This window comes from Phalaenopsis equestris, unplaced genomic scaffold (assembly GCF_001263595.1).
Source record: "Phalaenopsis equestris unplaced genomic scaffold, ASM126359v1 Scaffold000002, whole genome shotgun sequence".
Lineage (NCBI taxonomy): Eukaryota > Viridiplantae > Streptophyta > Magnoliopsida > Asparagales > Orchidaceae > Phalaenopsis > Phalaenopsis equestris.
In genome coordinates, this window is record NW_018164444.1 from 55,705,043 (window position 1) to 55,722,321 (window position 17,279).

General features: G+C 31.9%; 1 protein-coding gene and 1 non-coding gene across 2 annotated transcripts; one reads left to right on the forward strand and one right to left on the reverse strand.

The window, feature by feature from the left end:
- Positions 1–2,582: 2,582 nt before the first annotated feature.
- Positions 2,583–2,655, reverse strand: TRNAA-AGC. The gene has a single exon. It is a non-coding gene; the product is annotated as a tRNA-Ala (tRNA).
- Positions 2,656–10,996: 8,341 nt separating this feature from the next.
- On the forward strand, positions 10,997–16,057 carry LOC110023853. The gene is given in 7 exon segments (XM_020723470.1): positions 10,997–11,389; positions 12,052–12,144; positions 13,977–14,110; positions 14,113–14,206; positions 14,571–14,673; positions 14,923–15,152; positions 15,784–16,057. Coding segments are annotated over 7 exon segments (1,194 nt in total). The 5' UTR covers positions 10,997–11,069; the 3' UTR covers positions 16,004–16,057.
- Positions 16,058–17,279: the final 1,222 nt, after the last annotated feature.

A 17,279-nucleotide genomic window follows, 5' to 3' on the forward strand; every position in this document is an offset into this window, starting at 1 on the left:
ATATATATATATATTAAATTTAACAAACTATAATTTTTGTGGCTAACTAATCACATTGGTTACAATCCAATAATGGTCATTGTAGCTAAGAAATTGTTGTGCATCTATGATTAACAGTTTTGTGATTTCATCTTCTCTAGTTAAGGGGAAGAGTAGAGTAATGTATTTATAATTATATAGTGGATTATTTTGACTGGGCAAGACTCTGTAGTTCTCTCCCTTTTCAGAGTTTTTCAATATAAAAATTATGGTGTCTCCTTCTACTACTGTTCATTTATTTGTATGTGATGGATTTTCGTGCAATGCTAAAACATTAAAATATCAATTTGCCCCTGTGAATTTTTCTGCATGCAGCACTTTCAACCTGCTCAATTAAAACAACATTAGAACACAACCCCTTACAGCACTTTCAACCTGCTCAATTAAAACAACATTAGAACCCATTAAGTGGGGTTGACTGCATGAATCCTTTTTTTTCCATTGCGTCCTATTTAGTGTCATAGATCAAAATGTTTCATGTCATGATATTTCGACAAATTTTACGCTGTCTGTCAGCTACCTAACACAACCCCTTACTTTTTACATCTGAGGCATAGGACCCGACAATGACATAAACATTAATAATTATAAGATAATTTTTCAGAGAAATAGCAAAGTGATGATAGCGATTAAGAGACAATAATTTAATAATAAAACCTTAGATAGTACTTTTAAATATGTGTGATTGAATGTGGCCTAAATTTCCTCTCTCCATAACATAATCCCTTGTCCCACATAAATCTTTTTATTTATTGTTATTTTAAGTTATATGCTCTCCCACATAGTTTTTCTTAATCTTATAATAAATGCCTTAACATTGCTTATATCACACTCAATTTGACCAAGTGCTTTGGTAAGAGCAACTTGCCTCAAAATTTAGCCAAATTCTATAAAATTCACATGCTTCCAAATAAAAAAATAATAATTAAATTAAATTAAAGATCTAGGAGAGTTTGAATCAAATAAAATAATAAATATCATTACCATGATATAAATAATATAATAATAATAATACATAAATAATATTTTTTTTTATAAATTCAATATATAAGATTATAGTCCATGACATTCACAATGGAATAATTTGAATATGGTTCTAAGCCAAAATTTTAAAGTATAATATATCAATTTTTTTTTTATTTCTAATATTTGATTAAAATATAATCTTATTCAAATGTGTCACATTTTTATTTATTTTTTATTTGGTTTATGTACATATCACACAAATCTTATGTATTTACATATCTAACAAGTGAACATGTATATTTACATTCATACCTCTTATAAACATCATTATTATAAATGTAAGTATTAAAGTAACTATATTACATATGTAAATGCCTAACTTTTGTGTCTATTGCATGTAAATTTCCCCCCTTTTTTTTTGTTAAACATAAAATATAAGGATGTTTACATAAAAAACACTCAAAACATCGAAATTTACATATATCACACCTAAAAATTGACATTTGCGTATAAAATACATTTTGTAACCCTCCATTTTCTGAGAGGAAGCCTCACGGTCGAACCCATCAATTCCACCTCTAGGCATATGTTGTTTTGATACATATACATATATATCAAAAGAGAGATATTTGAGAATACTGCTCTTCATATGTGTTATTCGTCCCCGCAGGGATCGAATCTGGGTCAGAGGGGTCTTACGACCGACAACACAACTGCCTATCAACTTACCCCCGAGGTGCATATATATATATGTAGAAACCCTAAATAATGAAGAAGAAATGAATGGAGTTTGGGACCACAATGTAACTTTTGAGTGATTCATTTCACATGGCCCATGTGAGGGGACTGTTAGTGGGTATAATCCCTAAATAATTGGCAGCCATGCATTTTCATTTATGAAAATAAATTAAATAATTATTTTCGTTAAAAATAGTAAAATTTACATACATACCACTCAATTCTTACTCATTTACCCATCTAACACCTACACCTTCAATTTTTACATATAAGTACCACAACTCTTTTATATTTAAATATGTAACACCTAAACTTTAATTTCTTAAATGTATATGCCAATTCTATTTGTTTTATGAGATAAAAACTTTGGGTGATGTAAATACAAAATATATATATATATATATATATATATAATTTGATATTAGTAAATAGATAAATACATAGGATGTTGGGGTTGTAAATGAGTAAGTCGAACTCGTATCACATTCGGCTTGAGCTTGATTAATTTTAGCAAGTTCGAGCACGACCTTAAGTTTACGAGTTTGAGCCGGCTGACGAGCTTCATTCTAATAAAAATAAAATAATATAAATCTGAAGTAGTATCATAATAATTAAAAAAAGAATGAGCATTTAAAAAAATAATAATAAATGACTTTATATATATATATATATATATTATATTATTATATTAAATAATTTTTTTTAAATTTAATATATTTGAATTTAAATTTATATTAATATTTTTTAAATTGAATTAAAGGACCCTTCATTTGAAAATGTATATGATATTTAAAAATTAATTAAATTTTGAAGTGAAAATTAAAAAAATTTAATTTAAATGGAGATGCGGGGTATCGATCCCCGTACCTCTCGCATGCTAAGCGAGCGCTCTACCATCTGAGCTACATCCCCGCTATAGTCCAATTTTGAAGAAAGATTATATTTATAGTAATATATGTACAACTTAGTATGTCAATTTTACTTAACAAATTTTTTGTTAAATTGAATGTAGAACTCATGCGATTCAATCTCAAAACTAGATAAATTAGGCTCCTTGAATTGCTTTGATCGAGACACTCAATTTGACTATAAGCATGTCAAACTATAAGATCATCCGACAATCAATTTGGTATACTAAAGTCTTTGATTGTATTTCAAATATTTGATTTAATCTTATTTAGATTCAAATTGGATCGCGTTTAGCATTATTGGATTTGCTTGTCTTGAAACTCGATATGAATACAAACTCGTTAGATTGGACCCAGATGTTCTCTGTTTCAAAATTGAAGTATTTTTTGCTCGAAATGCATCGAGATTCATGCTTGATAATAAAAATTTCTTGATAACATATCTTTAGTTAAATTGGGCAACTCAGTAATAAGATTTTAGCCGGCCTAAGATGATTATATTCTTGTGTCAACTAAGATTCATATGCCCCAAAATTGAATAAAAATTAAATTTTGGGTGTTAGATTTATAAATACATAAGAATTGTGTTATATATTTAAATTTATTAGTGCATTTATTCGTAGCATAGTGATTGAGGATATAATCTCCACCTATAAATCTTGCTTACTGTCATTAAGGGTGCTTTGGTTTGAGCTTTTAAAACCGTGTTTTCAACACAAGCTTGGTTTAAGGGTGTTTGATTCCTACATTTGGGTTGATCGATTCTGAATACGGTTTGGGATTACTGTGTACTAGCGAATGCAAAGTCAAATCATGCCCTAGCGCTCTCGAGCTCGTTTGGTAACTCTCTACCATTCTTTTTATCCCCCATTTGTCGAGCTCATCTTTGGTTTTGTTTGATTAAATTGGTCGTGGAAGGTTTTTTTTACATAGGGGTGTCAATTCGAGTCTGGTTCGGGTCCGATTCGAAAATATCCCAACCCGGATAAGGTCAACCCGAACCCGACTCGAATAATAAACGGGTTGAAAAATTAAGATCCGAACTAGAGTTGACCCGCTAAACTGAACCTGACTCAAAAGTCTACGCTTATTGGGCCATGTTTAGGTTTTCGAGTTCAACCCAAACCAAACCTGAATAATAAATGGGTGGAATTCTTTGACCCGAACCCGATTCAAAAAATATTCAGGTCAAACCTAACTCAAATTTTTTGAGTCGAGTTCGATTCGTATTTGCGTGTGGGGTCAATTTTTAACGCCCCTACTTTTTCAAAAACTTCGATATTCTATATGCATTAACATGATCAATTTTGCAAAATCAGACTTTCTTATGTGATTTTTAGTACACTCGGAGCATTTGGGTCGATCTCAAGCATTGTCGAGTCCATAGTGCACCTTCTTTTTTGCATTGGATCAAGTTGGCTCATGGCAGGAGATTATTAAATTATTTTGTTGATGAAAGAAGCCTACTTTATAATATTTACAAAATTAATTGCAATTTTTGACAACACCGTAGCATGAGGTTAAAGGATTGTTAATTACTTTTGGAAATTCACTAAGTTTATAGACATTGATTGCTTTGAAGTTTTCTTGGGAGATGTTGTATTTGCATGGTTGATTGATTCCCAATTATATAGTAGACTTTGCACAATTAAATGGCACATAGTTTATGTTACTATAAAGGAATAGAGGTGATTGGTTTGTATGTCTACCTTTTCTTTTGTTTGGATCGAATGGTTACACCGTGCTTGGATGCTCCTTTGTTTGTCATATAACGTTTAACAAAGTATATCAATCTGCTAGATACATTATCATATGGGCAGCACAAGAAACGGCACATCTTCTGCTGTGTGGGAGAAAGAAATAAAAAGGGTTTTTTGTTACATATGCTTTAAAGAGATTGAATTAAGAAATAGACCTACAACTTATTTTAGTATATATACAAGAAACTTTTCAAAAAAAAATTTGAAAGATTGTATGACAAAACTCAACTAACGAGCAAATAATATTAGTTAAAAAAAGATTGGAAATTTTGTGAAAAAACCCAAAAGAGGTTTTACCGGACTTGGTTGTGATCCAATTAAAAATATCATTGATGCATGTTGACCTCACTTTTGAGGTGAGGGTTATTGGTCTTTCCTTTAGTGACTAGAATCTAGCCTTAGGACTTTCCTAATGACTATCTTAGCATCTTAGAAATGACACCCACATTCTCTTTAGACATTTAACCAAATCTCTCTATATTGGTTCTATATGTGATCAATAATCTTTAATACAAAGATTAGAGATTACATAAGGGAACCCTGACGAGAATTCCTATAGGACCTATGGACCATAGGAAAGTCTTGCACTGTTCTACACCTTTTGGACTTCAATACATTGCATCGTCATTCATAACCACCATGACCATCATAAACATTGTATTTTCATATCACAATGTTGCAATCATTGCACTTATGAGACTGTCCAAAATTACTTGAACCTAATTTCCCCTAAAAAATATCCCACTTGAATATTCTAATACTTCAAAATTTCCCAAAACTGTCATTGAATCACAAAATCCATTTTAGATCATTTGATATTATCATTTAAACCATTTAAAACCCAAAAATTGCAAAAATACCCAATTTTCCAAAAAATTACCAAAATACCTCTAGACCCCCGGAATACTCAATTTCCCAAAATTTCTTAGAGTCACCAATAATTTCTAAAAATTACACCAAATCATTCCTTATGTCTTCTTGAGAATTTTAGCTGTAATATTGTCATACTTTCTAACAACTTTTTGACACCTCGAAACAAAAATAACGAATACTTAAAAAATACTTCGGGGACCATAAAACCTTCCAGATTGATCGAAAATGACTCTGGACACTGCCGTTTGACTCCAAATTTATTCCTGAACCACCATGAGCATTCAAATTAATCTTTTGACCACTTTGACCAAAGTTGACCAAAATTACCAAAACGTCACTCATGACCCAAAACTTCCCAAATCCTCCAACTTTATTTCAAACACCCCTAAAACCAATTCGTGACCATCCATTGGGTTCAATTTGACCACATTCACTCACTTTGACCAAAATCCCCGAATTGAGTTTCATGATCAATCAAATACCCTAATTTCAAATTCACATCATATCCAACATGTATAGATCCAATTTCAAATGAATTCAAATTCATTCAATTGGCCATGATCAATTTTCAAAATGATCGACCGTGAACATAAAAATTCAACGCAAATTAAATTTGAGGCATTTTTCACTTGATCGTCGAAAAAGTGCTCTGAACGACCCCAGATGATGAAGCGGATCGCGCGAGCGTGTCTAGAACGTCGATTCCACCTAGGGAGGACGTTCTTTTCACCGCGAAGAGGCGTTCGAAAAAAAATGCACGGAGAGATTTAAATAATAACAATAATAATAATAATAATAATAACATTATTATTATTATTATTATTATATAAAATTAAAAAAAAAAACTTATTATCCTTATTTCATTTCAACCCACGCACACATGCAACACGCCTTATTTTAGGTATCTCTCTCTCTCCCTCTCTCTTTCTCTCTCTCTCTCTCTCTGTCGCATTCCTTGTCCAGTTGGTAGGCAGGGTCACTATAAGTCCCCTCTGGCAAGAGTTCAATCCCTACCGTGGTGCATGGAGGGTCGAATTATAGACACATGGCGCGGGCTCCCATCATGGGATCGGATTGCGCATGGGAAATCGATATTTGGGCATCTGCCAAATATCAATTTCCTTTAAAAAAAAAATAGTAAAAACAACCCCTCACACTACCTCCCTCCAAGACTCTTTTCTCCTTCACGTTATACAGCGGCAGCCCCCCACCTCCTACCTCGCCGAAAATCGCTAACGTCGCAGGAAAATCTGAGGCTGAGCCAACTTTCCATAGAGCCTCCCAAGCTTTCTGCATCTTTAACGAAATTTGTAGCCCTTGAACAACCCAACCCACATCACTGTTGCCGTCGGAAAAGCCCTCTAAAGCTCACCACCACGTTTCAATTTTGCACGAAAAACTCTTCCTAAATTTGCCCAAATTGTCATATTAGCCTTCTTAGGTCCTTAGGAAGCCAGATCAATTATAATTATTTTCCATCATTTTTATTTTCCATCATTTTGGCGGTTGCTAACGCCTCCTCCAAGCGAGGTCAAGTCAACTCCAGCGAACTTCTAATCCGACTTAAAAACGATATCAAACTGACACCACGATGAGTTGGATAAGCTCAAGAAGGTCTACTTATTCAAACCTAATTGAGAACAAACCTTTTAGGCTCAGGTATATGTCTTAAATTGAAACGATGATTCCAAGCTTTCATCCCTTCCAGATCGAAAAGTTGATCATAAAACACCTAAAAATTTGTATGGATGTGATCTATTTTTTGAGCTGAACAAAACGAGCCCAAGAATGGGAAATTTAGTTGAGAATCGACGGAGAACAAATTCCAGGAAGTTCCAGCCATTGAAACTGTTTCGCGTGCAGGGGCGAGATCGGGAAGAAGACGCAGCTTTTTAGCATTTTGTTTTTTTATTTCAAAAATTTAAATTAAATTTCAAAATTGTATAAAACTCAAAAAAATAAACCAAAAGATGTTATGAACTCGGAAAAATGAGGAGAATGTTTTAAAACTGAAATCACAATTTTTCATCATGGAAATATTTTTAAATTAATTTTTGGAGTATTTAAATCATAAAAATTAAAATATAAATGGGAAAAATATGAGCAGAGATATTAAGTAGCTTGGAAAAAACCTTCTCGAATTTTTTCAAGTCATTTTGATTCCTCTGTAGGGAGATTTCTTTTTTTAAATTAAAACAGGTCATTTTAAATAATTAAGAAAAATAAGAAATGTGGAATTTCCAAATCCATTTTGATTTTGTTCTTTGACTTAAACAGATCTTGGAAACCTTAAAATCATATTTAAAACCATTTTAATAATCATAATTCACTAATTAGAGGAGTATGTTTGAGTTAGGTTAGGTTAACCTAACCCGAGCTCAAGCTAAACCTAGTCTAGTCTATTTATGGTTCATGTTGGTCTCTTAGCATTAGTGAGATTGAATTCATCCCCTTAGGGTGAACCCAATTTAAACTCAATACTTGGTTAGCTAACTTCAGGGTTACATTAGTTAACTTAACCTCAGGTTAGTTAATCCTAAATCAATAGGATTAGTTAACCTAAACCTTAAGTTAGTTAACCCTAAACCAATAGGATTAGTAAAGCTAAACCCTAGGTTAGTTAACCCTAATCCATAGGATTAGTTAAGCCTAAACCTTAGGTTAGTTAACCCTAAACCAATAGGATTAGGTAAGCCTAAACCTTAAGTTAGTTAACCCTAAACCAATAGAATTAGCTAAGTCTAAATCTTAGGTTAGTTAACCCTAAACCAATAAGATTAGTCAACCTAAGCATTAGGTTAGTTAATCTTAAACCAATAGGAATAATCGATCTAAATCATAGGTTAGTTAACTAATCCATAGGATTAGACAAGCCTAAACCTTAGGTTAGTTAACCCTAAACCAATAGGATTAATTAACCTAAACATTAGGTTAGTTAACCATAAACCAACATAATTAGTTAACATAAAACTTAGGTTAGTTAACTCTAATCCATTAGATTAGACATGCCTAAACCTTAGGTTAGTTAACCCTAAACCAATAGGATTAATTAACCTAAATCTTATGTTAGTTAACCCTAAACCAGTTAGTTAACCAGGTTAGTTAACCCTAAACCAATATGATTAATTAACCTAAACCTTAGGTTAGTTAATCATAAACCAACAGAATTAGTTAACTTAAACCTTATGATTAATTAACTCTAATCCATAGGATTAGACAAGAATAAACCTTAGGTTAGTTAACCTAAACTGATAGGATTAGTTAACCTAAACCCTAGGTCAGTTAACCTTAAATCGATATGATAAGTTAACCTAAACCCTATGTTAGTTAACCCTAAACCGATAGAGTTAGTTAACCTAAGCCCTAGGTTAGTTAACCCTAAACCGATAGGATTAGTTAGTCATAAACCAATAGGATTAGTTAACCTAAATCCTAGGTTAGTTAACCCTAAACTGATAGGATTAGTTAACCTAAGCCATAGGTTAATTAACCATAAACCAATGTGATTAGTTAACCTATACCTTAGGCTAGTTAACCCTAATCCAACCTTAATCTTTAGGTAAAACAAACCTAAATCATAGCTTAGCTTTAAGCTAAACCTACCTTAAGCCTTAAGTTAAAACATAACCCATAGGTTTAACACAAGAAACCTTTTTTTTTTAGGTGTAATCTTAAACTTAAGTTAAACCTAAACTCCTCAACTTGAACATCAATTAAGAAATAAAATAAAACACATCGGGATGTGTAAAATTTACATAAAATATATTAAAACTTAAACTTAAATCAAATCAAATGTAACAAGGCTTTAAAGCATTGCTTTGAGGTTAAGTTAGCTTCAAAGTCGTTAACTTCACATAAATATTAACAAGTGAACAAAAATAACTAAAATAAAACACTTAAAATCCAACAACAATATGTAAACAACCTAAAACATTTCAACCTTAAAAATCGATAAAATAACTCAATGATTAATCCAATATTAATCACAAAGATCACATAACGCAACTTAAACTCCCTTTTTGTTCTTGTTTACGAAGATTCCTTGGACGATGCATTCTGTGAATGTTGACAAGAATCTATGTTGACAAGAATCTTCCGGTCCATCTTCCGGTCCTGGTGGGCAACCACTTTTCGAACTAAGTAAACTAGGGCATTAGACGACCCGGAACAACGGAGCCATAGACATCTTGATTAGGTTACCACTAATTAAATAATTAAAATTTAATAAAAAAATGATAAAATATTGTTTCTTTATTCTCTCTACTTATTACTTTATGTATCTCAATGCATGTTCTTTTATTGCTGTTAGCAAACATAGAATGCATGTGTTAAGGACAAATAATGAAGGAATAAAAGTTTTTTAGATTAAGGAGAGCCTAGAAATCATAACACTAGAGAATTACTTAGCTTAAGTAAACTTAGCTTTGACCTAGGTTTGAACTATACCTCAACCACCCTTTAATTAATTCACTATAAAATTATCGAAACAAATAAAAATTTTAATAATAAGATTGGAGGACCTGAAGACTTGAAGACCTGAAGACATTTTAGTATGAAACTTGGAGCAGACTTTGTGGGCAGCTCGTTCAAGACCCTTTCTTTAGATTAAATAAAAATCCTTAGGATTTCGATGCTCTTTTATGACATAAAACCTCTCTTTTTATCATGCTCCTACATAGTCCCGATATGCAACATGTCCTAACTTGTTTTAGAATTCTGAGGTAGTTACTCGACGTAAAACCTCCTATTTTTTTAGGTTTTTTGTGTAAATCATAATTACATAAATCTAAGCCTTAATTAATAAAACTGACAAGAGTTAACTTAAATTAATATCATCCTAAATTGAGCCAAACATTAGGATAGTTTGGGGGATTACCAAGAACCAATTCTGGATCTTTAATCTCTCTTACTTTTCTTATTTTGATTCTTAAAACAAAATCTTTCATCTTTGAACCAATCCCTATTGTAAATTTCACAATCATGTTCGTTGAAAACACTTCCTTTTGAATTCATGAAAACAAAAGATTCTTAATTTTTATCGAGAGTTTTCTTAAGTGATTCATTCGCTTAAGATGTAATTAATTATAGGGGCTTGTCTTATAGGGAACTTAAAAGAACCCAGACTTAAAATAAACCATATTTAACTCCCATATTGAATAGGGGAATCTGTCGGTCATCATGCAAACTTGCAGATCAAATGGAAGTCATTTATTTCTATAGTTTATTTAATCGAGCTTATCATCAAATAGTGTATTACCCTTCAGAGTGGTACGTTACTCGTGGTTAGCTTGATTATTCAGACTGTAGGAATCAATGAGATGAATTTGACCCCATTTTCTTCAAATTAAAATATCTAATTTATAAATATTATATTACACTAAATTAAACCGCACCCAGTCGTATGGCGACCAACAATGCATCAACAGATCGATGGAAGGAGAAATTAGAGGTGGAATAAGTAAAAAAATGTTTTAGGAACGCAAACAGAGAATGCGACAGAGAAGTCCATTCTTTCTTTATCCACCTATTGGGCAACAGAGAATGCGACAGACAGAGAAGTCCATTCTTTCTTTATCCACCTATTGCTCTCTCTCAACTCCAACCTCTCTTCCTATCTCTTGGGTTACACAATGTGAACTACAATACAGTTTTTCAGTTTTGATTGTATTTAAATATCTAATGCCTCAAGTTTGAGGTATTATTAGATATATAAATGAAAAGGAACTAATCTTTTAGAATGAATATATGAAGAAAGACAGCTGAAATTTTTATTTCGCCTACTTCAATGGCGACCTCAAGAAACCCCAAGAGCAAGCAGCCGGCGGCGAGACCTCCTTTCCTTCCCATCGCGACCGCTGCGGTAGCCATTGGACTCCTCTGGATTCTCTTTCACTCATCTTCGTCCGCTCACCATTTCCCAAATCCTTTCTTCGGAGCGGCGGCGAACGCCGGCGAGAAGGATGGATCGAGCGGTCTGGAGCGGAAGTATCTTTACTGGGGGAATAAGATCGACTGCCCTGGAAAGCACTGCGATTCTTGCGAAGGACTTGGACATCAGGAATCCAGCCTCAGATGCGCGCTCGAGGAAGCCCTATTTCTGAACAGGTGTGAAAAAAAAAAATGAATTTCGATCACAAGTAATGAATTGTATTGTGGAATCTTTGAATTCACTGGTCCAAAGATGTATATATATCTCCTCCTCCCGTGCTTGAACATTAGAATTTGGTTCCCAAGCGTGATTCGGCGGAAATTTGCCGAACAGTACTTTTAGGGTTTTTGAATTCTGCCATTTTTGAGAAATCTAGTGTTATCTATTTTGTTGTTTGAATCGGGATTTGTTAAATCCTACCATTGATAAGAAGGCCAATACACACAAAATTTCTCACAACGGTAGAATCCCTCCAAAATTTTTTTTTTGCAGGATTTAAGCTAAATGTTGTTTAAATGCAGCCTATAATAGTGGTGTTAACATGAGAATCATCAAGACAGTAGGATTTAAAATTCCCAGGATTCTATTTGGCAGCATTAAAGTTGAATTTTAATTGAATTCTGTCTAAAATATGATGAAAAACAGCATTTCAAAGCTTTTCTCCACAAATTTGAAACCCTAAAATAAATTTTTAAATGGTTTATTAGCAAGAGTTTACAATTGTCATTCAAAAAAAAAAAAAAAAAAAAAATTTTAAAACCCACCCAATTTTTTTAGATTTGTTAAATTGCACTTGTAGCCAAAAAACTTCTTATTGATGAATTTTTTTTTTTTCCAGAGTATTTGTGATGCCCTCTAGAATGTGCATTAACCCAATACACAACAAGAAGGGAATATTACATCACTTGATGAATGCAACATCAGAAGAAAGGTATGTTTTTCAGTGTTGTCATTTAATACTCCATAGTTTTTTCATAGGAGGATTTACATAAATACCACTAAATTCTTATATACCTGCATATGTGACACCAAAACTTCAATTTTTACATACATGGCACCTTCACCATGCATGAAAAGGTGTATTTCACTTTTTAAAAGTTAAAATGCTGATATTTTAATGTGACATGAAAGATTTGGGTGACATAAATGTAAAATGTAAAATGTAAAGTTTTGGTGTTAGATATGTAAATACATAGGAATTGGGTGGAATGTATGTGAATACCCCTATTTCTTATACATGAACATTTGAATCCATTTTAATTTTGCATGGCTTAATCCTTGTTGAATTATATAGCAATTAAATGATTTTTCTGTTTTATTATTATTATTTTCCTTCATTCAATCAAGGTAAGAACATTAAGGCCACTCTGAAAAATGTAATGATGGGTGTCATTTGAAATTGCAGTCTTTTTTTTTCGGCTTAGGAGAAGGATGAATGCATGTACTAACTTGTCTTTTTGTGTAATAATTGATTTTTAGTTGTGGTTTTCTTGAATGTTTTTTTTTTTTACAGATTCACTAATTACTGCTAGAAGGTGGGTGATTATGCTCATTTTACTAGAATATTAGAAACATCTTCTTAACAAAGAAACCATAATTATTTTCTAGTATATTGTTTTATAATAGATTGACATTTTAATGGGAAAAATATTTTATCTTTTTTTGGGCTTAGGATGAAAAGATTTTAAACTGAAAACATCCCAACAACAAAGTAAATTTAATTCTCCATGAGAATAATTAGAGCCAAACATTTTCGCCAAGCTTTGTCCATAAAATTTAGGGGCATTTACATGTATATCATGTATTTACATAAACTTTGTATGTCACATTTACACAACCAAAATATTTTGACTTTAAAAAAGTGAAGTGCACGTTTTCATGCAAAGGTAAGGTGGTACGTAAGAATTGAAGTTTAGCTGTTAGATATGTAAATACATAAGAATTGAGTGGTGTATATGTAAATCTTCCTAAAATTTATATTTTTGGTTGTTTATATTAGTTTATATGTCTTGGGTGGGCTGGCGGGCGCTTTTGTGGATGAGCTATAACATGCTTGAAACGTTGTAATTGACTTATTTTACCTTTTGAAACCGCTATTTCTTTAAATCATATGCGAGTGTGTGTGGCATGACAGCTGACTTCTTTTATCACACGAAACTCTTAGGACCCATATGGCATCACTTTTGTTTCCTTTGTTTGTTTGATTTTTTTCTTTTTGAAAACATGCTTGATTGGTATAAATTTTATATGTTTATATTTTTTGTTTTTAAAAATAAATCGACTTATTTTTAAAAGCACTAAAAACACCTAACAGATGCTTCTAAGTGTTTTTTAAAAATAATCACCTCAATCAAACATGTATTAATTAAGGAAGATTTGCATGCATATCACTCATATCTAACACCTAAACTTTAATTTTTATATATCTCCCCCCTTATCTATACATGAAAATGTGTATTTCACTTTCTAAAAGTTACCCCCCTTATCTATACATGAAATGTGTATTTCACTTTCTAAAAGTTAAAATGGTGATATTTTTTTTTGTGATATGTAAGATTTGGGTTATATAAATGTAAAAATCAAAGTTTAGCGTTTGATATGTAAATACATAACAATTGGGTGATATGCATGTAAACGCCACTTAATTTAAATCAAAACATAAGCAAAACAAAATAAAAATTAAAAAATTAAAATGTAAAAGACAAAAATGATGCCAAACGACTCCTTAATCTCTCCTATTAACATTTTATTTCTTTCTTTTAGATGGGCTGCAGGTACTTGTGCTATGAGCTCTTTGTATGATTTGGATCTTATCTCCAAAACAATTCCTGTTATACTCGACAATTCAAAATTGTGGCATCAAGTACTATCAACGAGTATGAAGCTCGGAAAGAGCGGGTCCACGCGGAGGGGGTTAGTCGAGCCGATCTTCAGTTTAATTCTTTATATTCAAATGCATTGCTAATAAACCATTCTGCAAGTCCACTTTCATGGTAAACTTTCATTTTCAGGCTTATTTTTTCTATTAGAGTTTTACATACATACCACACAATTCTTATGCATTTACGGAGTTTTACATACATTCCACACAATTCTCATGCATTTACATATCTCACACCCAAAGTTTGATATATACACGAATAACACTTCTATATCATAAACTTACGCATGAAAATGTGTATTGTGATGGTGGTATTTTTGACATGATATTGAAGATTTGAGTGTTAATTATGTAAATATGAATGTTTGAGTGCTAGATATGTAAATGTTCCTTTTTATCATCCGACAATTTGACATTATAAATTAGTAAAATATACCAATTTTATCAAGTTTTAATCATGATAAATAGATATCCAGGTTTATGGAGTGCAAGGATCGAACCAACCACACTTCAGTCATGTTATCATATTCATTTCTTCCTATGAGTGCGGCTCCAAAGTTAAGAGATGCCGCGAACAAGGTACCTACTTTTCTAAAGCTATATTATAAGGCAAGTCCTATTATTTTAAAGGAGAAAAGTGTCAAAATAGTCCCTTGACTCTTTATCGACGTTTATTTTAGTCACAAAGTCTATAAAAATGTCAATTTAGTTCCCAAATTCTTAAAAAAGAGCTGAAATAATAGTGGTCTCTGGGGGCTTTATTACTGTTTTACTTTGTTAATCTTTCTAAATTAAACAAAAATTTTTTTTTTTTTTTGTTTTTTGCAGATCAAGGGCTTACTAGGTGATTATGATGCCATTCATGTGCGCCGGGGCGATAAGATAAAGACGAGAAAGGATCGATTTGGAGTTCATAGAAGCTTGCACCCCCATCTAGACAGAGATACTCAACCTGAATTCATTCAAAGGAGGATTCAAAGATGGATATCGCCGGGGCGCATGCTATTTATTGCTTCAAATGAGAGAAAACCTGGCTTTTTTTCGCCTCTCTCTGCAAGGTATGTTGGGTATAAAATTAATTTCTTGATTTGTTATAAAGCTTATGTCTTTTTTTTTTTTCCGCTAGCCAAAATTATGATAAATTTTTTGCCAAAGTTTGAAATGGTAAAATACACTCTTTCATGAGTAGGTTTTGATGTCATTGTGAGACTAAAGGGTTATATAAATAAATATCAATGTTTAAGCATTAGAATATGCAAATATATGAGAATTTTATGGCATTTATGTAAATACACCCCCCCTCTTGATGGATTATTTTCGAGTAAAATGTTTTACAAAAATCTATGCATGAAAAGATGAATTTCCCTTTTAAAAAGTTATTCATAATGCTTAGTTTTTTTTTTCTTATTCTTCAAAAGAATGATCGGAGGCTATTAAACGAGCTCCCAATCACCCTCATGTGCCTAATTATTCGAGGACCGCCCTCACTCCCGGCAAACTGGCCTGAGAGGGATTCGAACCCATAACCTGATGGGACTTACGACCTTCAAAGAGGCTGCTCTACCAACAAACCACGGCTTATGGCTCAAGCTTAGTTATATATATATATATATATATGTATAATACATAAAAAATGTGAGGTATTTATGTAAATGCCCCTATTGATTATTGGCCCTCTCTTCACTGCAGGTATAAGTTGGCATACTCATCAAACTACAGCAGCATTTTGTATCCAATAATTGAGAATAATTACCAGCTATTCATGGTGGAAAGATTGATCCTAGCTGGTGCCACCACTTTTGTCAAAACATATAAAGAGGAAGAAGATGATCTCAGCCTCACTGATGATCCTAAAAAGAACACCAAAAAATGGCAGATTCCTGTCTACAACATGGAAGCAGAGGAATGAAGTCGACTTCTGTAACCTTCAATTTTACAATTTTGCTATTTTATGCCTCCATTTTTTCCTTGTAAAATTCAAATTTTTTATTTTTTATTTTTTCGTTGATTTTGTAAGGTATATATATATATATATAGATATAATAAACAGAGGCATGGAAAGAAAATGTAAAAAAAAAAAGGAAGTAGAATGTAATTCATGTGTAATTATACAGTTATTATTATTATTATTATTATTTAAAAAGATTTACATATATACCACTCAGTTTCTATATATTTACATATCTAACACCCAAACTTCAATTTGTAAAAATTGAAGTTTGGGTGTTAGATATGTAAATACATAGAGTATGTATTTAAATGCTCCTATTTTTCTATTCTGAGGCTTTTGTGGTCATTTTTATGTATTTACATATCTAACACTTAAAGTTTGATATTTACATTGATGACACTTGTATTATAAACCTATTCATGAAAAGATTTCTTTCACTTTTCAAAAATTAATAATAATCATAGTTTTTCTACGTGATCTCAAAGATTTGAGTTGTGAGCATTGTATGCATGTAAATATTAAAAGTTTAGGGGTTAGATATGTAAATACATAAGAATTGTGTGTTATGTGCATAAAAGCCTCATAAAATAAATCAATTATTTGTATCTCAGAATTATTAAATTTATTTTTGGATTATTTTGATTGATTAATCGGAGCCCAAATTCGATTCATATAATCTCTATAGCTATGTAATATAACCTTTTAATTGATTATTGTTTTTAAATTAATGCAGTATAATTTTTACATACATAGCACGCAATTCTTATGTATTTACATTTATCACACCTAAACTTTCATAATTACATATATAGCACTAAAATTTATAATATCATATCAAAAATGGTACTTTTAACCACTTCTTAAATACCAAATTCAAATTTTAATGTATAGATTTAAGATGCCACATTACAATGTATGTAAATATGACAGGTTAGGCAACGTGTGTAAATAATAAGAATTGTGCTTTTAGTATGTAAATTTCCCTTGATTATCTATTTCTCAAAATAAATTTAGTTGTTACAATGCTTCGGCCAAAATTGATTCGACGGATCCAAATGACGCAAATTTTACTTTTTTGTTTGAAAAAAGATTAGTTCGAGGCTATGATACGAACCCCCCAATCAAATCTTGTCTGACCATTCAGTTTATCCACGTATAAGCGGGTTCAAACTGTCGACTTTAGGAAACTCAGAACTGATTTTGCAGATATCAACCATATATATATATATATATA